Source organism: Lethenteron reissneri, chromosome 46 (assembly GCF_015708825.2).
Source record: "Lethenteron reissneri isolate LAM-NWPU_2019-01 chromosome 46, ASM1570882v1, whole genome shotgun sequence".
NCBI classification, from domain to species: Eukaryota; Metazoa; Chordata; class Hyperoartia; order Petromyzontiformes; family Petromyzontidae; genus Lethenteron; species Lethenteron reissneri.
In genome coordinates this window covers 12,027,518-12,053,184 of record NC_083824.1, presented here as the reverse complement: position 1 = coordinate 12,053,184, position 25,667 = coordinate 12,027,518, and the positions used below count along the sequence as shown (strand labels likewise).

The following is a 25,667-nucleotide window of genomic DNA, read 5'->3' as shown; positions in this document are numbered from 1 at the left end:
TTTCTCCGCGTGTTTTTTTTCGCGCAGCAAACAGTGTGCGGGTTCGACCTGCTGCGAGCAAACGGCCACTCGTACGTGTGCGACGTTAACGGCTTCAGCTTCGTCAAGAACTCCATGAAGTACTACGATGACTGCGCCAAGATCCTGGGGTGAGCGCGGCACAGTGCGGCATAGCATAGTACAACACAGCGGAGTGCAGTACAGCGCATCCTGGTGCAGCGTAGCGTAGTATAACACAGTGGAGTGCAGTACAGCAAAGCATTGTGCAGTGCAGAATAGCGTAGCATAGTACAACACAGGAGAGTTGCAGTGCAGCGTTATTGCTTGAGTGTGTGTGCGTACATGTGTGTGTTTTTTTGTCATTGTACGTGAGTGTGTGTGTGTCTCTGTGCGTTATTGTATTCGTGTGTTGGTGAGCGGTGGCGCAGGGGTGAGTGCTCTGCCCAACGAACCCGGCCACCCGAGTTTGATTCCCACTCTGGGCCAGCACTGGTGATGATTATCTGAACCAGTCCTGGGTCTCCAATAAGGTTGACTCGGTTCTAAATGAATACCTGGTGCGGTGTGTGAACGTGCGCCGTGCCGGCCTTCATAGGCGCTCCTCGCCAACAGCACTTTCCCCAGCGGCCCGTGTAAGCCGCACCGGGGGGATCTTTGTCTTTGTGTCTACAGGAACCTCATGATGCGGGAGTTGGCCCCACAGTTCCAGATCCCGTGGTCGGTTCCCCTGGAGGCCGAGGACATCCCCATCGTCCCCACCACCGCCGGCACCATGTACGGTGCCTACTCACTCGCACAAAGATACAGAAAAAGGTCTCCCCCTATAGCCGCAACAGGCCGTTGGGGCAAGTGCTGATAGCGAGCAGCACCTATGAAGGCGGGTATGGCACACGAGGTGGTGGGCGGTCAACACCATGCCCTGCTGCCTTTGTCTCCCCAGTGTTGATGTTTACACACCGCACCAGGTACTAATTTAAAGCTGAGTCGACCTAGGGGAAGCCCAGCACCAGTTCAGCTTATCGTCACTGGTGTTGGTCGTGAGCGGGAATCTAACTCGGGTTGTCGGGTTCACAGCGCAGTGCGCTAACCGCGACACGACCGCTCCCCATACTTACACTTGCACAACAACAACAGGCAGCCATCTACCACGAAGTGGCGGTGACGTCACCATGGCGCTTGTGCCAGGCTGTACTTTAAGGCCATCACGTGAAGTGTGGAAGGCTCGCTGCTGGCAGGAGGTCACCGAATAGACCGAGGTGCCATGGGTTGACTCATTGAGATGACTGGCAGATGTACCACCTGTGCCCCTTACTGTGCCAGCTTGCTGCATTTTACCCATCTAGCGCTCCGCTCGTTGTTGTGAGCGTCGCTCCTCCGCCCTCCATTGTTGCTGGATGGCGACTGCCTCCAACTGCCCAGTAGCGTTCTTCACGAGCCTCCTCCACAGAGGCCGATCTTGACACCGCTGGTACCGGTCATCGGCAAGTCCACTCAGCTCCAAATCCTCCTGTATCGCAGCAACCCCTCTGTTCTTCAACCCGCGCCATGCCCGTTTAGCCCCCTCTATCCAGCCAAACAGGAGCTGCTTGGGCGAGCGGTATCTGGGCATGTGGGCTCCATGACCTCGCCAATGCAGTCTCTCCTGGGGGAGGAGCTCGCCGATAGGACGGCGTCCAGGTATCTCAACGACACACGCACACAGTCGTACTCGTGGTTGTTGTTGTTGTTGCACGAACGTATGGCGGGTGATGCGCGCAGGATGGAGCTGCGTTGCGTGATTGCGGTGATCCGTCACGGAGACCGCACCCCCAAGCAGAAGATGAAGATGGAAGTGAGACACCAGAGGTGAGAGGATGCGGCCAGCAAACCCACGGGTCGTTCATCCCTCCGCACGCACACAAATGCACAGCAGTGACGTCACAACCACTTGTTGTGTTTGTGTCCACGTGTGTGCAGGGCCTACACATTCATTGGACTATTTGATATCTTATTTATGGGGAGCGGTCATGTGGAGGTTAGCGCACTGCGCGACGAATCCACTTTGATTCCCGCTGATTTTCACCACTCGTGATGATTATCTGAACCGGTCCCGGGCTTCCCCTAGGTCTTCTCAGCCTCAAATGAGTACCTGATACAATGTGTAAACATTGCCAAAAGAAAGATAAAGATGGCCGGGCATGGTGCTGGCGACCTACTCCCTCGTGTGCCTTGCCAGCCTTCATAGGTGCTCGCTAGCAGCACTTGCCCCAAGAATCTGTTAGGCTATAGGGGGTTCTTTGTTGTTGTGTGTGTTGCAGATATTTTGATCTCTTTGACAAGTACGGGGGCTACACGAGCGGCAAGATCAAGCTCAAGAAGCCCAAGCAGCTCCAGGTTAGCACCTACCCGCCTCCTACCCGCCTCCTACCCGCCTCCTACCCGCCTCCTACCCGTCTCCTACCCGCCTCCTACCCGCCTCCTATCCCCCACCTACCCACTTCCTACCTGCCCACTTGCCCACTCGCTCACTCGCACACTCGTCCACTCAGTCACTCGCCCGCTCGCTCACTCGCTCACCTACTCGCTCACCCACTCACTCACCCGCTGACCCACTCATTCACCCACTCGCTTGCCTACTTATCCACTCGCTCACTCACTCGCCCGCTCACTCGCTCACCCATACATTCGCTCACTCGCTCACCCGCTCACCCACTTGCTTGCCCACTCACTTGGTCTATCGCTCACTCGTCCATTCATTCACCCACTCGTTTGCTCACCCACTCGCTTGCAGCGCGCTAATCACTGCGCCACCGCTCTTTCACCCTCTCACTCTTGCACGCACGCGTGTGCACGGCACGCACGCACACGCAGGAGGTGCTGGACATTGCCAGGGAGCTGCTGCAGGAGCTGGGACAGAACCACGACTCGGAGATTGAGGAGAGCAAAGCCAAGCTGGAGCAGATGAAGGCCGTGCTCGAGATGTGAGGCCTCGCGTCCCATTGCCGCGAATGTAAAGTTCCTGGTCGCCGCTCAGCTCTGGCTCGGCCGTCTGAACGCTCACGGCTCAGTACGTCGAGCGTCTCTCTTCCTTCCAAAGACCGCGTGAGCAAGCAGCTCAGCCGTGGCTTGGCTCGGGCTCGGCTCGAGGAAATCCTGACCGTGGGCCGGGACCGTGCTCGGAGCTGGCTCAAATTAAATGCGGCTTTGAGACGGGGCTCACTTTTGAGCGTGCGTGCGCATGTGTGCGTGTGTACCTAGCGCGTTGTGTAAACATCGCCACTAGAGATACAAAGGCGGCTGGGCGTGGTACTGGCTACTCACCCCCTTGAATGCCGTGCTGGCCTTCATAGGTGCTCACTAACAGCACTTGCCCCAACAGTCTTTTAAGGATATATGGGGGATCTTTGTCTTTGTAGGTATGGCCACTTCTCGGGAATCAACCGCAAGGTGCAGCTCACCTACCTGCCCCAGGGCCGGCATCGCCGCTCAAGCGAGGAGGAGGGTGCGTGCGTGCGCACTACAAACACACAACAACAGCAGCAGCAGCAGCTGCATTTCCCGTTCGTAATTAAGTGGCGGTGACGTTACCACAGCGCCTGTGCCAGGCCAGGTGCATTTTGAGGCCGTCACGTGAAGGCTCACTCCTGACAAGAGGTTACAGGACAGACCCAGGTGCGATGGGTTGACTGAATGAGATGGCGAGCAGATGCACCAGCTGTGCTGCCTGCTGTGCCACCCGGCGCTCCGCTCGCTGTTGTGAGCATCGCTCCTCTGTCTTCCGTTGCTGTTGGAGCCGTTGCTGCTGAACCTGGAGTGTACCACAAAGAGGTGGAGCCTTACCATCAGCCCCACAAAAACAAAGCACCTGCCTGGGTGTTTTGTGCCATCAAACACTCTCAACTCTCCATTGGTGATGGCACAGGAGGGGGCACAGCTGGTGCATCTGCCAGTCATCTCTCGTCGGTCAACCTTTGGCACTTGGGTCTGTCACGTGACCTGTCAGCGATCCTTCGACACGCCACGTGGCCTCAGTGCACCCGGCGTGGCACAGGCACCGTGTGTGCATCTGTATTTCTCTCTGTACGTGTGTGCGTCTGTATGTGTGCATCTGTATCTCTCTCTCTCTGCGTGCACGCGAACAGACTCACAGACGCAGCCATCCCTGCTACTGGTGCTCAAGTGGGGGGGCGAGCTGACCCCCGCGGGGCGCGTGCAGGCGGAGGAGCTGGGGCGCGCGTTCCGCAGCATGTACCCGGGGGGCCAGGGTACGAGCCAGAGGTCACGGGGACATTGGGGGCCAGGGTACGACCCGGAGGTCACGGGGACATTGGGGGGTCAGGATACGAGCCACAGGTCACGGGGACATTGGGGGGCCAGGATACGAGCCACAGGTCACGGTGACATTGGGGGGCCAGGGTACGACCCGGAGGCCACTGGGACATCGGGGTCCCAGGGAACGTGGATCCACCGCTCACGTGACGTTGGCAGGCGGTGGCATGGCCCAGCGGTAGTGAGTTCACCGCTCGTTGCAGAGCTTCGCGATTCGAATCTGGCAGGCCGCCCTGGTTAATACTGTGGGTGTATTAATCGTAATATGCCACGTGCCGTCTGCTTCACCCACAGTGGATGATGCAGAGCCCTCCCGTTAGGCCCTCATGGATGCTTGTGCACGTGAGCGGCGTTATAGTCGTCACCCCCTGCTGCAAAAAATTGGCAGGACCCTCCTGAAAAAGAGTTTTGAGGTCTTAGGAGCTGAGTCACGTTGCTGATGACCGGTACCAGCATCCTTCACGAGGAGGCTCGTGAAGGATGCTACTGGGTAATTGGAGGCAGCTGCCCTCCAGTATCGAGGGAGGACAGAGGAGCAAAGCTCGCAACAATGAGGGGAGCGCCGGGTGGCTAAAATCATGGAATTTTGCACAGCGGGGAGCATAGAGGGTGCATCAGCCTGTCAACCCATGGCACCTGGGTCTGTCCCGTGACCTCCTGCCAGCGGCAAGCCTTGATCAGAGCGCACCTAGCCTGGCACAAGTGGCTGCGGTGACGCCACCGCAGCTGAGTGGTGATCGGCGGCTGCTGCTGTGTACAGGGGACCATGCGGGCTACGCTGGCTGCGGCCTCCTCCGCCTACACTCCACATACCGCCACGACCTCAAGATCTACGCGTCGGATGAAGGCCGAGTCCAGATGACAGCCGCCGCCTTTGCCAAGGTGAGAGGTGGCGACGGTATTGGGGGGGGGGCGGGGGGGGGGAGTCCTTCGTCCAGCAGTGGGTAGATCTTGGTTGGCGATGATGATGGCCAGGAGATGATGAACTCCCTCCCCAGGCAAATCCGCCCCGGGGCCCCCTACTCTCTGCCGTCCATTTTCGAGCCTTCCCTTTCCACCCAGTGTCTCTGCGCCCCCTCACTCACTGCTGATCTCTCCTTCCCTTGAGTGAGTGCGTACGTGGGTGGCTATGTCGGTAATTCTGTGCACTCCTATCGGTTGTTGTGTTGTTTGTTGCAACTTTCTAACCCACCCCCTACTGGACATCTGTGAAAAAAAGAGCTTCATAGCTCATCGGATTCCTCCAGGATAAATAAAGATTCTGATTCAGTGAGTGTACGAGTGAGTAGGTGTGTGAGTGGGCGGCGAGTGATTGAGTGACGGATGAGTGAGGTGAGTGGACGAGTGAGTTGGTAAGTGGGTGGGTGAGTGAGCGGGTGGGTGAGTATGCGGGTGAGTGAACGAGTGAGTTACTTCTTCTCTCTCCTCGGCGTTGGCGCAGGGGCTGCTGGCGCTGGAGGGGGAGCTGACGCCTATCCTGGTGCAGATGGTGAAGAGCGCCAACACCAATGGGCTGCTCGACTCGGAGGGAGACGCACTCAGCAGCTCGCAGCAGCGCGTCAAGCAGCGCCTGCACGAGGTGCTGCAGAGAGACACCACCTTCACCCCCGCGGACCTGCGCAAGGTGACCGTGTGTCCGTGTGTGTGTCCTTGCGTGCCCGTGCGTGTGTGTCCATGTGTGTGCATGTCAGTGTGTGCGTGTGTCCGTGCGCGTGTCCGTGGGTGTGTGTGCATGCGTGTGTGCGCGTGTCCGTGCGTGTGTGTGCGTGTGTGCGCGTGTCCGTGCGTGTGTGCGTGTGTCCGTGCGCGTCCGTGTCTGTTTGTCTTCGTGTGTGTTTGTGGAGCGCAGTACAATCGTATATCCCTGCCGATTGGTGCCGTGCCCTCGGTGGTGACGGGTATTGTCGTTGTTGTCGTTGCCGTGGTGGGCGGGATGGTGGGGAGCAGCTGGCTCCCACCGGCAGCGCGTCTGTGCTGCGCTCCATGCGCTCCATCGGGAACCCGGTGCGCACCTGCGACGAGGTCTACGCCCTCATCCAGAGCCTCACCTCGCAGATCCGCACGCGCATGCACGAGCCCAAGTCCGCAGGTGAGCCCCTCCAGGGTGAGTCTGTGCAGCCCGGTGACGACTCCAGAGGGCTCGGGTCGAGATCGTCGGCACGAGCGACCCGGGTCACCCAGATGGTAAAAAGCTAAAACGTATCTAAAATAAAGTACAGAGATCAGAGTAGAGGCAACCAGATAGAGATCAGAGCAGAGAAAAACGCGACTGGGTTGCAGAGGGTATTGTTGACGGTGGACAAGCAGAATCAAATGTTGAATAAATACAGAAGTTCGGACGAGAAGTTCAGAAAAACAGAAGGGTGCCAGGCGAGGATCGCGGGGGTGCGGGGTTGCGGAGTCGAGGGTCGCGGGGTCGCAGGTCGAGGGTCGCGGGGCATGGGTCGAGGGTCGCGGGGCGAGGGTCGCGGGGCATGGGGCGAGGGTCGCAGGAACAGGCGCCCACCCGGCACCTCCATCCCTCGTCTGTCGTCTCTCCGCCTTACAGATTCAAAGTGTTTACTTTACACATCCCGTCAGCCGCCACACGGCATGCCTTCCGGCGTTGCATTCTTTTCAGCAGCATTGCTTCAACAGATGCAAACTCTGGACCGGTTTCGACATTCGCTGTCTCATCAGCAGAGTCGGGCTTTGCTTGAACCGGTGCTGGTGACCTGCCAGATGTTCATAGTCGTGGACCCTCCTTCTCCGTGTGCCCGACACCGGCCCCAGTCCGACACGCAGCTCTACGACGCGCACCGTTGTGGAGAACGGGTGAACTGCAACGGGGGGGTGACCGGTGTCTTTTTTGCACGTGCAGACATCCAGCTGTACCACAGCGAGACGCTGGACCTGATGCTGCAGCGCTGGGCCAAACTGGAGAAGGACTTCAAGGTACGACGGCAGCACCGGCAGTCTCTACCCTCGCTCGCATCCTCTCGGCATCGAGCGGCCGGTCCGTCAGCCCGAGTTACTCCGGGTTGCCCCCGGTTACCCCGGGCTGCCCCGATTCCTCCCGGAGCCCGAGTCGCCGGGCGGCAAGGGGCTGCCGGAGAACGGGCGGCGAGTTCTCACGCACGGCACCCACCTGCGTCCGTCTCCCTGTGTCCGTCTCCCCTGCGCTCGTTGGCCGCCGTGCGCAGCTCAAGGGTGGGCGCTACGACATCAGCAAGATCCCCGACATCTACGACTGCATCAAGTACGACACGCAGCACAACGGCGCGCTGGCGCTGCGCCGCACGCACGAGCTGCTCGCGCTCTCCCAGGCGCTGGCCGACATCGTCATCCCGCAGGTGCGTGCCGCGGGGACGCTCCCGCCCTCCCGTACGTGCGCGCGTGTGTGTGTGTGTGTGTGTGAGTACGCGTGAGGTCGACTCAGCCTCAAATAAGTACCTGGTGCGGTGTGTAAACATCGCCACTGGGGAGACAAAGGCGGTCGAGCGTGGTGCTGGCCACCCACCCCCTCCGTACCGTTCCGGCCTTCATAGGTACTACTCGCTAACAGCACTTGCCCCTACAGTATATGGGGGATCTTTGTCTTTGGTGCAACCCGAGTTCGATTCCCGCTCACGGTCACCACCAGTGACGATTGTCTCAAACGGTGCTGGGCCCTCTCCTAGGTAGACTCGGCCTCGAATGAGTACCCGGTGCGAATGTGTGAACGTCGCGACTGGGGAGACGAAGGCAGCCGGGCGTGGTGCTGGGGGGCCGTGGCGCGGGCCGACGCTGCTCGCTAGCAGCACTTGCTCTGTTGTGGGCGACACGGGGCGATCTTTGTGTGCAGGAGTACGGCATCAGCAGGGAGGAGAAGCTGGACATCGCGTACGCCTACTGCCTCCCGCTGCTGCGCAAGATCCACACGGACCTGCAGCGCACGCAGGACGACGACACCGTCAACGTGCTCAACCCCCTGTAGGCCATCGCCACACCCCCGCACGCACTCCCACGCACGCGTACGTTGGCACGTGCGCACGCGTGAGCGTACGTGCGCGTGTGTGCGTGTTCGCGTGGGGAGCTGCAGTGTAGCGCTTGGCACGCTGCACTACGCAGCGTGCCAAGATTATCTAAAATGGTTCTGGGCCTCCACTAGGTCGATTTAAACTCAATGGGTACCTGGTTCAGTGTGTAAACATTGGCACTGGGGAGACAAAGGCGGCCGGGTATGGTGCTGGCTACCCACCCCCTCGTGTGCCATTCCGGCATTCGTAGGTGCTCGCTAACAGCACTTGCCCCAACAGTATAGCTAAGGCTGTGTGTGTGTGTACGTGTGTGGTGTCTGTGTGTGCCGTGGGGTGGCGTGCTGGGTATTCTGTGCGTGTGGTAGGCCGCGTTGGCCTGCGTAGGTCCTACTCGCTAACAGCACTTGCCTCAACAGCCTGCGTGAGCTGCACGGGGGCCCTTTGTCTCTGTCCCCACGGGGCGCAGGTATTCGCGGGGGGTGAGCTCCCCCGGCCGGCACGTGCGCACGCGGCTCTACTTCACCAGCGAGAGCCACGTGCACTCCCTGCTGTCCATCCTGCGCTACGGGGGCCTGCTCAACGTACGCGCACACGCGCACACGTATACACGCACACGTACACACGCACACGTACACACGCACACGTACACATGCACACGCACACATACACAGGCACACATACACACATACACACGTACACATGCACACGTAAACACGTACACACACACACACTTACACACACTTACACACAAACAACAACAACAACCGCCATTCGCCACTAAGTGGCGGTGACGTCACCACGATGCTTGTGCCAGGCCAAGTGCACCTTGAGGCCACGTGAAGTGTCGAAAGCCCGCTGGCAGGAGGTCACGGGGCAGACCCAGGTGCCACTGGTCGACTGACCGAGATGACCGAGATGACTGGCTGATGCACCACCTGTGCCCCCTACTGTGCCAACTTGCTGTGCTTTAGCCACCCGGCGCTCCGCTCGTTGTTGTGAGCGTCGCTCCTCCGCCCTCCGTTGTTGTTGGAGGGCGACTGTTTCCAACTGACCAGTCGCGTCCTTCACGAGCCTCCTGGGCACCGCTAGTAACACTCGTCCGCAAGTCAACTCGGCTCCATCTTCCTCTACCGCATCAGCCTTCTCTAGGCCATGCTATGCTGTTTAGTCCCCTCTATCTGTGCATGTGTGCGTGTGTGTGTCTTACTGCGTGCATCTGTCTGTGTGTGTGTGCGTCTGTGTCTTACTGCGCGTGTCTGTGTGTGTGCGTGTGTCTGTGTGTGTGTGCGTCTGTGTCTTACTGTGCGTGTCTGTGTGTGTGTGTGCGTCTGTGTCTTACTGTGCGTGTCTGTGCGCGTGCGAACCCAGGAGGAGCGTGACGAGCAGTGGCGCCGCGCCATGGACTACCTGAGCGAGGTGACGGAACTCAACTACATGACGCAGCTCGTGATCATGCTGTACGAAGACCCGGGCAAGGTTTGTCTGGACGTGGAACTTCTTTCGCACGTAGCCAACCGTGCCGATCGGAGGTGCGACAGGTGCCCACCGCACCTGCCCCACCGCCTCCGGTTGGGGGCCTCGGCCTTGTCCACACCACCGGTTCAACGGGTGCACGCGCGGCCGCGTCGGTGGACACACCAGCGGCTCCTGGCGAGTTGAACAGCGTGGCCGTACACAGGGGCCAGCGGCTGGCTTCGTCCTCGTTAGGACTCGTCGTCAGTGCTGCAAGGTCATCGGTGTCTGCTGCTGCCCCCCCCCTCCCGTGCCCCTCCAGCCCTCAGGCATTCTGCTGCTGCTGCTGCGATTGCTCTCATCTATTGGGTTTCACTTCCTGCAGAGGCGCTCCGTGCGAAGCAGGGAAGAGATCATCCGTGTGCGTGCGCCTGCGTGCGTGCGCATGCGCCTGCGTGCGCGTGTGTGCAAGTGTACACGGGAGCCGGTGGCGCAGTAGTTAGCGCATTGCACTATGAACCCGGTGGCCCGAGCTGGATTCCCGCTCACGGCCACCAACACCGGTGACGGATATCAGAACCGGTCCTGCGCCTCCCATAGGTCGACTTAGCCTCAAATGAGTACCCGATGCGGTGTGTGTGGCCACCCGCCCCCTCGTGCGCCGTGGCGGGCCGCCGTGGGCGCCGCTCGCGAACGGCGCTTGCCCCGACAGGCTGCTGAAGGCGACGCTGGCCGGGGGGCGGCCTCTCTCTCTCTCTGTGTGTGCCTGCGCCACAGGAACCGACGTCCGAGGAGCGATTCCACGTGGAGCTGCACTTCAGCCCCGGGGTCCGGGGGGGGGTCTCCGGTGGGGACCCCCCGCACCCGTCGGGCTCCGGCTACCGCCCGGCCTCCCGCGAGGTCGGTCTCCCTGCGTGGGGGAGGGGGGGGCGCGGGGGGGGAGGGGGGGGGGTGCGCTGGACGTTCCGTCTGAACGCAGGGCGGTCCTGGTCACACTCCGCTCGCTCCCGTATATCACCAACCATGCTGATCAGAGTGTCCGTGTGAGAGTGAGGAGTTGGTATTTTCTCTCCCCCCCCCCCCCCTCTTCTGCTGAGTGGGAATGTGAGAACGGAGTTTTCCTCCAATCTCCTCCCCCGTAGCTCAATAGAAGCCCACACTCCATGTGACCGGTATTGCGCCAACACATCCCCAATTCTGACAAATGACCCTGCAAGTGACCCAATTGGGATCGCGCAGCAGCAGCAGCAACAACATCGCCCACATCGCCCGCCCCTACTGAGAAAACTTGGCAGGATCCTCCAGGACAATAATCTTGAGACTCGGTGAGGCCTTTCCTGGGTAAACCAGCAGAATAGTAAAAAAATGATAATAACAGCCCCAGAGACCCGTGATGTTAAGCAGCCAGCCAAACACTGATATAAACACCACCACTCAAATAAACACTCGTAAACACTCACAATAAACACACAGGTTATTAGATTGTCCTGTGTTTTCACTTAAGCTGTCAACACGCAGAGGTTAAACAATGACTGGGTGAATCGTTCGGTCTATAATCATTACACGCAGTCTGGTTGAGTGATGATTCACTCACTCACTCAGACGCCTACTTATCACTCCTCTGTCGCTACGACCACAGTGGTTACTGTTCGCGTGATCTTCACTCCTCGATCCTCCCCCCATGTGGAGGAGTCGGTCTACCAGACACCGCATGTTTCGTCTCGTCCACAACACTGTTCAACCACCACACTGCAGGTCACAACAACAGCACACTCACCCACTCGCTCGCTCACCCACTCGCCACACTGCAGGTCACAACGACACACTCACCCACTCGCTCGCTCACCCACTCACCACACTACAGATCACAACGACACACTCACCCACCCACTCGCTCGCTCACCCACTCACCACACTGCAGGTCACAACGACACACTCACCCACTCGCTCGCTCACCCACTCACCACACTGCAGGTCACAACAACAGCACACTCACCCACTCGCTCGCTCACCCACTCACCACACTACAGGTCACAACGACACACTCACCCACTCGCTCGCTCACCCACTCACCACACTACAGGTCACAACGACACACTCACCCACTCGCTCGCTCATCCACTCGCCACACTGCAGGTCACAACAATAGCACACTCACCCACTCGCTCGCTCACCCACTCACCACACGACAGGTCACGTCACTTCTCTCTCTCACAACAATCTCAAGACACACGCTGCAGCGGTCAACTCTTACAACTGCGGTAGCGCCGCTTGTTGCTGGCCGCTTGACGTGTTTTGCGGCCTGGGCTCGGCGTGCTTGTCGCCGCAGAGCGACGTCGGGCGACAGTCGCAAGAGGAGGAGGTGGGGGGCGGGCAGGAGGAGCGGGGGGGGGGCGGCGTGTGGAGTGGGAGGAGGAGCAGGGGGGCGGGGGCCGGGGTGGCACAGCCACCGCCGGGCTCCCCCACCGCCCGGCCCGGAGCTTCGTCGGCGCCCATCGTCATCGTCAAGCCGCGGCCGCTGCCCCTGCACTGCCGGCCGCGCAAAAACACATCCACGGAGGTGACGGCCCCCAGCTCGGCTCCCCGTGCCGCCCGACTCACCCACTCGCTCACCCACTCGCTACCCAATCACTCGCTCACACGCTCACCCACTCGCTCACCCACTCGCTCGCCCACTCGCTACCCAATCACTCGCTCACACGCTCACCCACTCGCTCGCCCACTCGCTCGCCCACTCGCTCACCCACTCGCTACCCAATCACTCACTCGCACGCTCACCCACCCACCAACACGCCCAATCAACCACACACTCGCAACCAATCACTCGCCTACACACCCACATTACACATACGGCTTCGATAGTGCTGTTTGTTGCCGCCCGTTTGACTTTGGGGACTGTGACTGCGCTGTGACGGAGGCGTGTGCGTGACTCTGGCGTGTGCGTGGTGACATTTGTGTGGTGGCATGCGTGTGACTGTAGTGTGACGGTGGCGTGTGCGTGACGGTGGCGTGTGCGTGCCGTGTGCGTGTCGTGTGTCCCAGGCGTTCCCCCTGAGCGCCTCCAACCCCGAGTCGGGTGGCACCGCGTGCCTCCCCGTGCCCAGCCGGCGGCGCCGCCGCTCCGGCGACGCGAACCCCCTTGGCCCCCCCTCACCCGGCCCCCCACCCCTCTTCTCTACATCCCTGCAGCAGGTTCAACACAGCGTCAGTCTCGTTATCGTCGCCGTCATTACGATCGCATCATCGCCATTATCGTCATTATCATCGTTATCATCGTTATCATCGGCGCCGCCATCACTGCCGCCCCGGGTCGAGGGTCTCTAGAACCGCTTGCCAACCCAACTCTCAGGAGCGGGCGTCACCCTCGGCATGGCAACCAACGCCGTGTGCGCTCACGAGCGGCACAAGAACCCTTTGAACGCTTCCATCGGCCAAGCGCTCAACGTGACCTCCCAGAGGGCAGCCTCGCCGCGAGCGGAGCGTGCCGGGGGGGCGGCCGTCGTGTCGCGGGGCGCCGGCCCGCCCAAACGTCCCGGCCGGTCGGTCGGTCGGTCAGGCGCTCCGCTCGTTTGGTGGCCTTACGCTCTCCGGCGTTGATTTATCAAAATCGCACCGGTAAGTGGATCGCGTCAGTAAGTCTCCCGTGTGATCTGTTGAACCACGGTGAGGAACTCGCGAGACCACGATGCATCTCATTGGCGTGACCCAGGTCACCAAAAGCAAAGCGACTCTAACAATGCGCAGCAAATGAAGGCCCGTCTTCCTCGTCACGGCTCGGCCCTGAGCTGGCGCTGAACTTCGGCTTTAGAGGCCGAGCCGCGACCGGGAACGCGGCGCTGACCGCTTGACGCAGCACGGCCTGGTCTCCAGGCCCTGCAGTGGGCCGCGGGCAAACAGTGACGGCGTCCCCAGCTGTGCTGCTCTGCGGCTGTGGCCCCCCCCCCACCTCGCGCTCGCATGGCTTCGCAAACCCCCCGCGTCACCTCCATCCCTGACCCCCCTCTCCACCCACTAACCCGCGAGAACCGCGACGGAACGGCCGAGCGCCAGCGTCGAACCCTCTTGGCAGCAGGCGCCGCTGGGTGGTTTGTCAGACCCCCGCGTCTCCGCTGCGTGGGCCCCCCAGTGCTGGCCGAGTGTTTTCGGGACGTTCTCGTGAAAGCGGTCGGCCTCTCCGAGGGCCCGTTGGCGTGCTCGATTGGCTACGGACGGCGTGTGACATGAAGCTCCCTCCGCCGTGTGACTTGAAGCTCCCTCCGCCGTGTGACGTCAAGCTCCCTCCGCCGTGTGACATGAAGCTCCCTCCGCCGTGTGACATGAAGCTCCCTCCGCCGTGTGACGTCAAGCTCCCTCCGCCGTGTGACGTGAAGCTCCCTCCGCCGTATGACATGAAGCTCCCTCCGCCGTGTGACATGAAGCTCCCTCCGCCGTATGACATGAAGCTCCCTCCGCCGTGTGACATGAAGCTCCCTCCGCCGTGTGACTTGAAGCTTCCTCTGCCGTGTGACCTCAAGCTCCCTCCGCCGTGTGACATGAAGCTCCCTCCGCCGTGTGACGTCAAGCTCCCTCCGCCGTGTGACGTCAAGCTCCCTCCGCCGTGTGACGTCAAGCTCCCTCCGCCGTGTGACGTCAAGCTCCCTCCGCCCGCTCGATACGGGCGGCAGTGCAGTGGTCTCATTCGCGCCTCGCAGCGGAATCAGAATCTTTATCCTGGAGAAACCCGATGAGCTATGGCGTCCAGTCGGGGTGAGTCAGAAAGTTACACCGTCTATAGCATCGCACGTCCAAAAAAAACGATAGGAGTGTAAAGTATAGGAAAGGTAAGTTAATCAATCTTGATTTGAAGATCAAGATTGATTAATTCTGTGTGTCTCTGTGTGTGTGTGTCTCTCTGTGTGTGTCTCTCTCTGTGTGTCTCTCTGTGTGTGTCTCTGTGTGTGTGTCTCTGTGTGTGTCTCTCTGTGTGTGTCTCTCTGTATGTGTCTCTGTGTGTCTCTCTGTGTGTCTGTGTGTGTCTCCTGTTGCGCGCTCTTTCCCCCTAGTGGCGGATATACCATCACTGCACATTGACACGCCAGTCTCTCACAATACAATGGCCACCTCCTCGGCACAATCTCCAGCCCCCACCCTCCTGCCCGATGCGGCACCCCCCCCCCCCTCTCTCGGCTCTATAGATATCAGGACTTGTCTCAGCAGCCTGTTTCTCTCTCCCACCTGAAGACGATCGCTTGTGTGGCGATCGAAATGTCGTGATCTGTTATTACTTTTTCTACCTACGTGACTTTACCGAAAGAACCAAAGAGTATGTAAGTTAATCACTTTAAAATAAATAAACTGAGCTGTTAGTTCAGAAGTGACCTGGCCACAAATGGCCACTCAACGAGGTGGCGCTCATCACCACGTGGACATGCAGAGCAGCCAACTCCTCTAAACGCACGTTTCCAGCGAGGAGCGCACCGGGGTTCGATTCCCGACTCGGGTGCCGCTCCCCATCCGTGTGTTCTTCCCGCCTCCCCCCCCCAAAACGTTCATCCATCGGTGTCCTCCATGTTCTCCCCCCTCCCCCCCCTCCATGTTCTCCGGTTCCCCTCCCAGAGCTAGACACACACGGGCACCGTCACCGGGCCGGGGCTCAAACACCCCCATGATGGCCGTCTTCCGGCGAACATCTCGATGGGCGGCACCCGACAAGTGTGCCCACGATTCGTTGTAACTGCGAGAGCTTGGCAGAACCTTCCCGAAAACAGAGTCTAGAGACTCTGTACGGCTTTCCTGGCTAAACAAACTTAACAACAACAACAATAATATTACACAATAACCTGCCTCTCCATTCGTCACTAACCGAGGGCTACGGCTTGCGTGACAAGCGCTAACCCCCTCCCCCCTTCCCCCCCCCCCCCCCCCCAGGGCGGGCTCCCTGGCGCGCAACGACGCGGTGATTATTTGTAACGGCGCGGGAGGGTCGGTGATCCAGGTCACAAACCGAATCCGGCATCGTCGCAATTTCACCGCCTCGCTGCGCTTCGTGTTCATCTTTTGACTTTGCCGAGCGTTGCGCCGCGGTGCCCGTTTGCATGCAGCGTGAGGGATCTGATTCGCTCGGACGTTTGCAGAGTTGGTAAACTATCGATCGCCGCCTTATTGTCAGGGACCCATAGACTTACTCAGGCACCCATTGACCTACACAGAACCCATAGACTTACACAGGACCCATAGACTTACACAGAACCCATAGACTTACACAGGACCCATAGACTTACATAGAACCCATAGACTTACACAAGACCCATAGACTTAGATAGAACCCATAGACTTACACAGAACCCATAGACTTACACAGGACCCATAGACTTACATAGAACCCATAGACTTACACAGGACCCATAGACTTAGATAGAACCCATAGACTTACACAGGACCCATAAACTTACGTATGATTCATAGTCTTGCATGAAATCCCTTTACCAGGGGGATCCCATGGCAGTCAAGTTGTGCCACTGCACCAAGTGCGTGTGTATGTGTGTCACGGTGATGCCGTGCGTGCGTGTGTGCGTGCATGCGTGTGTGTGTGCGTTTAGCTGGCGGAGACGCCGGGAGCAGTGGGCGCAGCAGGAGGAGCGCCGGCTGCGCTGTTCCCGCTCACGCCGCTGCACTGCGGCATCAAGAGCCTCGCGCAGACCCAGGCGCTCATGCTCGGTACGCCAGGGGCCGTCGGCAGTTTCGTTGCACGCAGTTGCCGAGCACAGGCACGAAACGTCACGCGGCCAGCAACAAACGGCACCGTGAAAACCGTCGGAGAGTTGTTTCCGCGTCCCGTTGGCGACTGCCACCCGTGTGCCGTGCGTGTGTAGAGAGCGGCGGTGGCAGCATGCCGTCCCTGTCGCCGCTGGAGACGCTGCACAACGCTCTGTCGCTGCGCCAGGTCGACGCGTTCCTCACTGCCGTCTCGTCGGGGCCCCCCGTCTCCTCCGTGCCCGGTAGCCCACGTGCCCCCCACCCCACCCCCCCGCCACTCGTCTGTGTTTCTGCAAACTTTTTCATTCATGTTCCCGATTTTGTCGATTCCATCCCGTGTGCCCGCGTGTGTCCGCACTTGCATTACGTCCTTGTCCATGCGCAAGTTGGTGTCCGTGCCTGTCATAGACTTACATAGGATTACATAGGACCCATAGACTTACATAGGATTACATAGGACCCATAGACTTACATAGGATTACATAGGACCCATTGACTTACACAGGATTACATAGGACCCATAGACTTACACAGGATTACATAGGACCCATGTCGGCTTGCTGATGAAGGTTGCAAGCATGAATTTCATCATTGCTTAAGGCTGGGATTGGCATCCTCCCCTCCCTCCTCCTGATGCCGAGGGGAAATGGGTGAAGTTCAGGACTGTGGCTCGTGCAGCTGCTGTGGCTGCATTGGGGACACTTGGTGATGTCACCGCTACTTGGTGATGTCACCACTACTCGGTGATGTCACCGCTACTCGGTGACGTCACCGCTAATCAGTGATGTCACCGCTACTCGGTAATGTCACCACTACTTGGTGGCGAACAACGGTTGTTCTTGTTGTGTGCAAGCAATTGTGCGCGTGAACACGTATTCCGGTGTGTGAATTTAAACGTATGCGTGCGTACAAGTGCGTATGTGCGTGATTGTCTGCGCGTGCGTACACGTCTTACACGCCATCGTTCTCTTTGTTTCAGTCGCCGCCCCTGGCTCGCCGGCCTCCGTCGCTTCTTGCCAACCAAATGAATTGCCCGTCAACCGGCCGGACGACGTGCCTGCGAGCCAATCGAACGGCTTGCCTCTCGGCCAATGAGCCGGTCGCTCTGCCGCGGCGCCGCCCGCGAGGCGCCTGGCGACTCGTCCCCACGCGCGCCGAGACTCGTGGACGCGGAGTGACTCGGGCCCTGGCCTGGCCTCGACGGCTCGGGCTCGGAGCCCCGCTCGGTGGTCGCTTGGCGAGAAGCGGCTCGGACGTGGGCCGGGATTCGGCTCGGAGCCCGGTTCAGGGCCACGCCTAAGACCACAGGCCTCGTCCCCGTGCCGCTCACTGTGATCTCGGGGGGGGGGGGGGGCAACGCGGACCGGCACCAACTCGTCCGTGCCCCGGTAGCGCAAGGAAACAAGCTCCGTCCCATGGACACCCCCCCCCCCCCCGCCAGCGACCACCACGCGGTGGACGGCGGGGAATTCAACTTCCATGTATTTTGTTTGTTTACGATCAAAGCCAAAGTTTACTTTGCGTGTTTTCTCTGTGACTTGCCCGAAAACTTGAACAAACGCCAACATTGCCAAGGTCCGTAAGACTTTCCTTAGCCATCGCGTCCGCGGAGTTCCCCGGTACGCGCCGCCTCGTGCCGTCGTCGCCCCGACACAATATACCGCGCGCCGCAGAGGTCGCAGCACTTAGGTCAATTGTGGCTCGCGGTCGGAAGGTCGCGAGTTCAAATCCCCGTTGAGGGGGTTGAGGGTTTGATATCGGCCCATCATTCCTAAATCCGGGGTTGATAAAAACGAGAACCACTTTGTGAGGGTCAGCGGTCGGTATCCCGATTCATAATTGAGTTTTGGGTGAGTCCGCGCTGTAATGGCGTGGCCAAATTTGTGTCGTCAAGAACCCTCCACCACCCGACATAGCTGAGCAATGTAAATCGTCACGTGGTGTACAAGCGTTTTATTGTCAGTGCGCCCGTTGTCATTGCGCCCGCTGTTATTGCGCCAGCTGGCTCGCCCGACGAGTCGAATAACAATCCTCACTCTGCCATATTTAGCGGCGATCGGATGCGCAACGTTTCGCTTGGAACTGCGCCAAACATCCTCAGGACAAGCTCCAAGAAGTCGTAATAAAAACCCGAACCCAAAGATACATTCACAATGACTCATTGGCAACCACCGGCACGTTAAGTTGGTGGTTGTCCTGAGAGACTTGCCTCCGTCCGTCACAGGAATGTCCAACTACGACTCTGCAGGGCTGTAAACAGTCGGTGAGCACCAATGTCTCTCTCGAGGCTCCTGGGAGCAGCAGGAATGCCCTTTGGCTGCGTTTGTCACCGCAGTGGGCACATTGTGAGACTTGTCCTCCAGGGGACCAGTGCCTTCGTTGTTACTGCACTATACGGGTGGCGGCGGTGCGGCGGTGCCCCCCCTCGTGCCTTACAGCAAGAAGCGCCTGAGTTCGATTCCCGACTCGGACACCCTTTCTGTGTAGAGTTTCTACGTTCTCCCCGTTCTGCACGTGGTCCCTCCGGGCTCTCTGGGTTCCCGCCCATAGCTAAACCAACACACAGTGGGACCGACTCGTATCGGCCAAAACATCCCAATGCTGAAAAATCGCTCGCAAATTATTTAATGGGGATCACGCAACAGCAGCAGCACCTCACTACTCAACTGTGAAAACTTGGCAGGACCCTCCTGAAAGAGAATATTGAGACTCAGTGAGGCTTTCCTGGGTAGCAAAGCATAATTATAATACGAATATCCAATGGCCAAACTGTACTGTATTTTCAATGCCTTTCGCTGGCCACACATTAAAACAAAGATCCCGTGTATAGCCTTAACAGGCACCTATGAAAGCTGGCGCGACATACGAGGGGGGTGGGTGACCAGCACCACACCCGGCCCGCCTTCATCTCCCCACTGGCGATGTTTACACCAAGTATGAATTTGAGGCCGAGTCGACCTAGGGAAGGCCCAGGCCCAGTCCAGACAATCGTCACTGGTGTTGTCCGTGAGCTGGAATCGAACTCGGGTCACCGGTTTCGCAGTGCCGTTCGCTAACCGCTGCACTAACCGCTCCCCACACGCAGCGCCCCCCCCCCCCCCATCGGCAGCTATCTCTGTGCGGCACCAGGCGACTCGGCAGCCGTCAGTCCGCCGCCGGCAGGAGACGGCAGCTGCTGCTCGGTGCGTCATCCCCACCGAGTCACCTTTGGCGGCGCCATTGTTCTAATTTGGCAAATTGGGACGGCGACGGCAGCGCCAGATGCCCGAGCGACTCGCTGAGAATGACGCCGTGGGACATCCCCCGGCCGCTGCGAGTGACGCAGACGGCATGGAGGAGCGTCGTCCGGCTAATACGCACGCCGCAGCGTTCACCAGGGTGGCCGCTGTGAGTCTGGACACCGTCCGTGGTGAACCGACGGTGCCGTGAATTATTGATGACGCCCGCAGTAATAACCGGGGCGGCCTGCCGGATTGAAATTGCGAAGCTCTGCAACGAGTGGGGAATGCCCTACCGCTCGGCCACGACGTCACGGCCCCATGAGGTCGTGATGCGGCTCGCCGTGATCCCAGTCGCGACTCGGCTCAGGCCTGGCTCTGGCTCCAGCGAGCCTTAACTTGAGCCACCTCCGAGCACGCTCCCGGTCGCGCTCAGGATTCCCAGAGCCGAGCCTGAGCCAGGGCTGAGCCGTTTCACTCGTGCGGTCTTTGGAAGGAACCGAGCGGCCGAACGGAACTATCCGTGAGCTCGCAGATCACAATGGTGACGAGTCGCACGCGCCCCGCGATTGTGAAACGTCCTTGAACGCCCGCGACTCGGGAAGAAGGGGGCAGGGGGCGGATTTGTACCCACGCCTCGCGGGAGCCCCCCGAATCTCAATAAATATTTTTGTATTCGCCAGCTGAACGGCGCCGTGGAGTGGATTCTTGTGCATGCGAACGTGCGTGCGAGCGTGCGTGCGTGCGAGCGTGCGTGCGAGCGTGTGTGCGAGCATGCATCTAGGCGCTTCACGCAGCTTACAAAAACGGTGACACAGAATGCAACGACTTGGATGGCAGCGGGAGTGCAAGGATGGAGGTTGGAGTCACAGCGATAAGAGGGTAGTTTGTAGGAGGGGAAGAGCATTGGCATAGCTCTCAACACATATGGTTTACCCCGTATTCTTGTGCAGGGAAGTATTAGATTTGAGGTCCATACGGCGTACAACCGTTTCAATCCGGGCAAAAAAATTTTGTTTCTCCAATGTGATGGTATTTTGTAGGATGAACGTTGAGATTTCTAAGGGCATTAGGTGACCAATATGGTCTGAGTTGGTTTGTAAGAAGGTAGGCACAGATAAGGGGTTGACAGCTGTGAATTGGCGAGAGAAGAGGTGGGCTTTCGCGACAGATGTTACGATTCGAAATGGATTTATTTTGGGGGTCGGATCACCGCGCGAGTACAATGCCAATGTTGTGTCGTACACCCTCCTCTGCCCGACACAGCCAAATAAATGAGGCCATCGCGTGAACGCGTGCGCGCGCGTGGTGAATAGCATTATGGTTTCTCAGTGCACCGGTACGTGGGTACAGCGATCCACACACGTCCAACACAGCCGTAGCAAGCGGCGTGTCTGTTCGCGTCGCCGCTTAATTTCTTTGGCCGTGTCAGGTGGAGGAGGGTGCAAGGCACACATTGGCATTGTATTCACGCAATCTAACCCAGGAAGCATTTGCGAATCGTAATATTGCTCTTGTTCGAACTGCTGCTGAGACGCAGAAGATCAAAACCTGTACAGAATCCGCTTGGACAACTACTTGCGGTTTAAGATGAGGCGAGTGGGACAGTAGGCCGGCAGGTTGTGTTGGCGCGTCGTGAAACGCAACGTTTATTTACATCTCTCATTACCCAGCATGCACCTGCACAGCTCATCACAAGTTTCTGTCCACGACTAATTGGCACAGAACACGACTCAAGGTTCGCACGCTGCGCCACCCCCGTCGCTAGCGCCGCACGCTGCGCTCCCCTCGTCGCTGGCGCCGCACGCTCCGCGGCGGTCGTCCCCGGTCCCCGCGGCGGCGTCTTCCCGGAGCAGCGCCGCCAGCTCGCGGGCCAGCGCTCGGAACGGCTGCTCGGCGAGCGAGTGTCCGCCGATGACGCCGGCCGCCTGCGCCTCGGTGATCGTCTCGAAGAGGCGGCGGCTCGCCAGCGGCACGTGCCCCGCCAGCTCGCACAGCGCCACGTTGAACCGCGCGGCGCCGTCTTCCTCCTCTGCCCGGGGCGCCAGCTCCTTGGCGCCGGGGCACGGCTCGCGCGGCCACACCAGCGCGCGCACCCCGCTCGGCGCGACGCCGCCGTCGCCGCGCGGCCGCGGCGGGCCGGGCGGCGCCCCCCGGCACACGAACACGTTGTGCGCGTAGCCGCGGAGCGCCAGGCGGGAGGCGACGGCGTGCAGGCGGCGCGCCAGCCGCCCCGCCGCGTCGGCGCTCGCCTCCTCCTCGTACAGCAGGAAGCCCCGCGCCGGGTGGGAGGGCGGCCCCAGCTCGTGCAGCGGGCTGCCCTCCTCCACCGCCGCCGCGGGCGCCCGCTCGGCCAGCAGCGCGCGCTCCAGGTAGTAGGCGTGCAGGTGCAGGTGGTTGACGGAGGCGAGGGCGCACAGCGAGTTGAAGCCCACGCGCAGGCCCCGGCGCGAGCTCAGCAGTAGCGCGTCGACGCCGAGCCGGGCGGCGCGCTCGGTCAGCGCCTGCGGGAGGCGCAGGCCGGGCGCCGGCACGAGCAGCACGTGGCCGCGCTCGATAGGGCTCGCGTTGACCAGCACGAGGTCGCCCGGCGACTCGGCCACGTCGTCGCTCCGCCGCATCTCCAGGAGGATCTCGGCGGGCGGGACGCGCGTGAAGTTGAACAGCTCCGGCTGGAAGGGCTGGTCCAGGCGCCGGGCGTCCTGCGCGGGCCGGCGCAGGGCGGTCCTCTCGGGGTTCAGCTGCACGAGGAGGCCCAAGGGCCCCGGGAGGCGGCGCGTGGGCGGCGGCGCGCGCAGCGCGTAGCGGAAGACCCCCCCGGCCTCCATGCGCTCGTCCCACAGCCGCAGCAGCGCCTCGTCGAAGCGACGCCCCGAGGCGCCGCTCCGCAGATCCGCGTCCGAGTAGCGGAACACCTCGGGCGGCGGGGACGGGCGGCCAGCACCGCTCGCCGACATGGCCCCGCGGACGCGTGGGCGGCGACGACGACGCGCGCGTGATCCACCAACCCTCACGGCTGCCTCCGCAGTGCGAGCCACGTGCTCCACCCCGACTGCAGTGCACAGGACGGGGGGGGGGGGTTAGCGTCGCGCTGTGAACCTGGCGACCTAAGCTGCTTGGCGATGGTCTTGTAGCCCATTCCAGCCTTGTGTTGGTCTACAATCTTGTCCCTGACATCCTTGGAGGGCTCTTTGGTCTTGGCCATGGTGGAGAGTTTGGAATCTGATTGATTGATTGCTTCTGTGAACAGGTGTCTTTTATACAGGTAACAAGCTGAGATTAGGAGCACTCCCTTTAAGAGTGTGCTCCTAATCTCAGCTCGTTACCTGTATAAAAGACACCTGGGAGCCAGAAATCTTTCTGATTGAGCGGGGGTCAAATACTTATTTCCCTCATTAAAATGCAAATCAATTTATAACCTTTTTTGACATGCGTTTTTCTGGATTTTGTTGTTGTTATTCTGTCTCTCACTGTTCAAATAAACCTACCATTAAATTTATAGACTGATCATTTCTTTGTCAGTGGGCAAACGTACAAAGTCAGCAGGAGATCAAATACTTTTTTCCCTCACTGTAGGTTCGATTCCCGGCCACGGCTAACGTCAGTGGCGAGTGACATCTCAACCGGTTGGTGGGGGGCCCCTTTTAACGAGCCCGCGCTGACCATCCGTGGTCGTGTCCCGTCGCAGTCCGCACGACCTTCATCCAGCAGTGGATCGAGCAAAGAGCTGAGCACCATTGTATATTAATCGAGCAGTGGGGCCTGGGCACCGCACACCGCCTGTGGCGATGCCGGGGACGAGGCTCACGATGGAATGGCAGCCTCAGGAGAGACCGCGCGAGAGGCGCCACCGCGGAGATGGAGCGATGGAATCGAATCGGCTGCGGCGTCGGAGAACCGCGCGTGCCGATTGATGCCGGCGTGGGCGTCGGCCTTCAAGCGGCAGCGGACAAGCCCTGGCAGACGATCAACATCCCGTCGCATCATCCAACACCGCGAACGAGCCGTCCATTCACGGTGTTGGGATGACGACCTCACGCCGTCTCGGTATGCGGAGGAGCGGTGGCGCGAGTGGTGAGCGTACCGCGAGTTCGACTCCCGCAATCAGCTGGCGGGACGGGACGATCCGAACCCCCCCGGCCCCCACCCCCCCGGCCCCCACCCCCCGGCCCCCACCCCCCCGGCCCCCACCCCCCGGCCCCCACTCACGGGGCCGTCCCTGCACGAGCCGCGAGGAAGTCGCTCGTCCAGCAGCGGATCGAGCAAAGTGACGAGGGAGAGCGCCGTGGGGACGCGCGCGCGCGCGACCTCCCCCCCCGCCTCTCCCCTCCACGTGGCGACCCGGAAGTCGCCGCACGCGCGAACCACGTGGGCGGCACAGCTGTCGAGCACAGTGGCACTGCGCCCCCCGTGGGATCCCGCCATTCACGGCCCCCCCCCTCCCTCCCCCTTTCTCAATCCACTGCTGGATGGAGGCCACGCTGCTGCCGGTCACGGAGGCCGTCTGACCATACTTCACCACGCCGGTCAGTGCGCTTGCTCACCACTGCGCCACCGCTCCCCACACTCACCGCGCCAACCACTGCGCCACCGCTCCCCAAACTCACCGCGCTCACCACTGCGCCACCGCTCCCCACACTCACCGCGACAGTGGAGTGGTTAGCAACGCGCCGGACCTCCGAGTTGATCACCCGGCGCGCCACTTGGAGTGTCCCCGAGCCGTACCGCGGGCACGCCCGTGAGGGGGGCAGGTCGCCTGTGGGCGGGGAGGGGGGTCAAGGCGTGCGTCACGCCCCGCGTGTTCCAAGGCGTCTGGTGAGTGTGGAAGAGGAGGACAAATACCCCCCCCCCCCTCGAGAGAGAGAGAGAGAGCTCCCTGTAACCGAGTCTCTTCTGCCAGCAGCGGCTTGAGCGAGCACTTTCAGGGCTGCGCCGTTACCTCTTTCAGACGCGCTTCTGCGGCCGTGTGGAACGCGTTTCCGTGAGATGTGAGGAAGCGGAGCTGTGCACTTTGAAGTCGTCGAGATTGACAAACGCATTTCTCTCGAGCTGATTTTTGTGTTGAGTTTATTGTCCTTCCCCCGCACCTCCGATTAGCACGGTTGGCAATGTACGGTGCGAAAGAAGGTGCAACGTGCACACACAGTTCGTTAACACTTGCAGAGCTGCGCCTTTACCCACCCCCTCCCATCTCCCATCCCAGGGTCCTGGGGTCCTGCAGCCGCTGAACTCGTTCGCGACGAGCGGCGATGTTTGTGGAACGGCCCGAGAGCTCGAGAGAGAGACCGGGCCAAGAGCAGCGGTGTTCGTTTGCACACGTGACCCGGGTCACCAGGAACAACAACATCAACACAAAGTACAACAGCGAAGCAAAGTACGAAGCGGGGCGACCAGAGGTCAAAGTAAGCGACAAAAAGACGCCGAGTAGAAGTCGGAGTTGAAACAACCAAGTCGAGATCTGCTCGCTCGGCGAGCCAGCTGGGTCACTGGCGACGAGGCTGCGCCCCCGTCCTCTCCCGCCGACCGCTCGCGCCGTGCGTGGCCCGGGGACGTCATGGACCTCGACGCCGTCGCGCTGCCCGCCCAGCACAGGCTGCGGCGTGTCCGCGCGTTCCGCGCGCTCCGCCCGTACCTCGTCCCCGGAGCTCGGAGCCGCGAGCGGGCCGAGCGGCGGCGCAGCGGTGACCCGCGACTGCGCGTGGGAGGGGGACACGGGGCGAGCGGGGGCCACTTACACCAACGGGGTTCCTGTGGCGGCAGCCGGCACTTCCTCGAGCGACCGAAGGCCGACCCTGGCCGCCCAGTCGCCGATCGTCACCGTCGCCGCCGCCACCGCCGTCCTCCTGCGCAGCCTGCGGAGTTGAGCGTGACGGACGTGACGAGCAAGGTGAACGAGATGAACGTGAATGAGGCGACTGCGTCGGTGACGGAGATGACCCCGACCAACACGGATATT

General features: G+C 60.5%; 2 protein-coding genes across 7 annotated transcripts in view; one reads left to right on the top strand and one right to left on the bottom strand.

The window, feature by feature from the left end:
* The window catches only part of LOC133354197 (inositol hexakisphosphate and diphosphoinositol-pentakisphosphate kinase 2-like), a 29,512-nt gene extending 9,124 nt beyond the window's left edge, over positions 1-20,388 (top strand). Inside the window, exons 9-29 of one of the 3 annotated variants that reach the window (XM_061570848.1) lie at positions 28-149; positions 673-774; positions 1,759-1,845; positions 2,298-2,373; positions 2,851-2,960; positions 3,396-3,481; positions 4,122-4,244; positions 5,069-5,190; positions 5,750-5,932; positions 6,256-6,397; positions 7,169-7,242; positions 7,491-7,640; positions 8,132-8,259; positions 8,773-8,887; positions 9,675-9,782; positions 10,536-10,658; positions 12,088-12,318; positions 12,801-12,950; positions 16,337-16,454; positions 16,610-16,735; positions 17,473-20,388. In XM_061570848.1, the coding sequence (XP_061426832.1) occupies positions 28-149; positions 673-774; positions 1,759-1,845; positions 2,298-2,373; positions 2,851-2,960; positions 3,396-3,481; positions 4,122-4,244; positions 5,069-5,190; positions 5,750-5,932; positions 6,256-6,397; positions 7,169-7,242; positions 7,491-7,640; positions 8,132-8,259; positions 8,773-8,887; positions 9,675-9,782; positions 10,536-10,658; positions 12,088-12,318; positions 12,801-12,950; positions 16,337-16,454; positions 16,610-16,735; positions 17,473-17,588 (2,592 nt within the window). In that variant the 3' untranslated portion in view covers positions 17,589-20,388. Of the gene's footprint in view, positions 1-27; positions 150-672; positions 775-1,758; positions 1,846-2,297; positions 2,374-2,850; positions 2,961-3,395; positions 3,482-4,121; positions 4,245-5,068; positions 5,191-5,749; positions 5,933-6,255; positions 6,413-7,168; positions 7,243-7,490; positions 7,641-8,131; positions 8,260-8,772; positions 8,888-9,674; positions 9,783-10,535; positions 10,659-12,087; positions 12,319-12,800; positions 12,951-16,336; positions 16,455-16,609; positions 16,736-17,472 lie in introns of all 3 variants that reach the window. The other 2 variants (XM_061570847.1, XM_061570849.1) reach the window with 2 other exon arrangements.
* Positions 20,259-25,586, bottom strand: LOC133354200 (GDP-D-glucose phosphorylase 1-like). 4 transcript variants are annotated; one of them, XM_061570854.1, is made up of 3 exons: positions 25,447-25,586; positions 24,355-24,467; positions 20,259-22,763 (listed from the first exon to the last, which is right to left on the bottom strand). In XM_061570854.1, the coding sequence occupies exon 3, from the start codon at positions 22,666-22,668 to the stop codon at positions 21,445-21,447; it is 1,224 nt and encodes a 407-aa protein (XP_061426838.1). In that variant the 5' UTR covers positions 22,669-22,763; positions 24,355-24,467; positions 25,447-25,586; the 3' UTR covers positions 20,259-21,444. The 4 variants fall into 4 exon arrangements, with proteins under 4 accessions (XP_061426838.1, XP_061426839.1, XP_061426841.1 ...); XM_061570855.1 differs by lacking the exon at positions 25,447-25,586 and adding an exon at positions 24,651-24,873; XM_061570857.1 differs by lacking the exons at positions 24,355-24,467; positions 25,447-25,586 and adding an exon at positions 23,921-24,009.
* Positions 25,587-25,667: the final 81 nt, after the last annotated feature.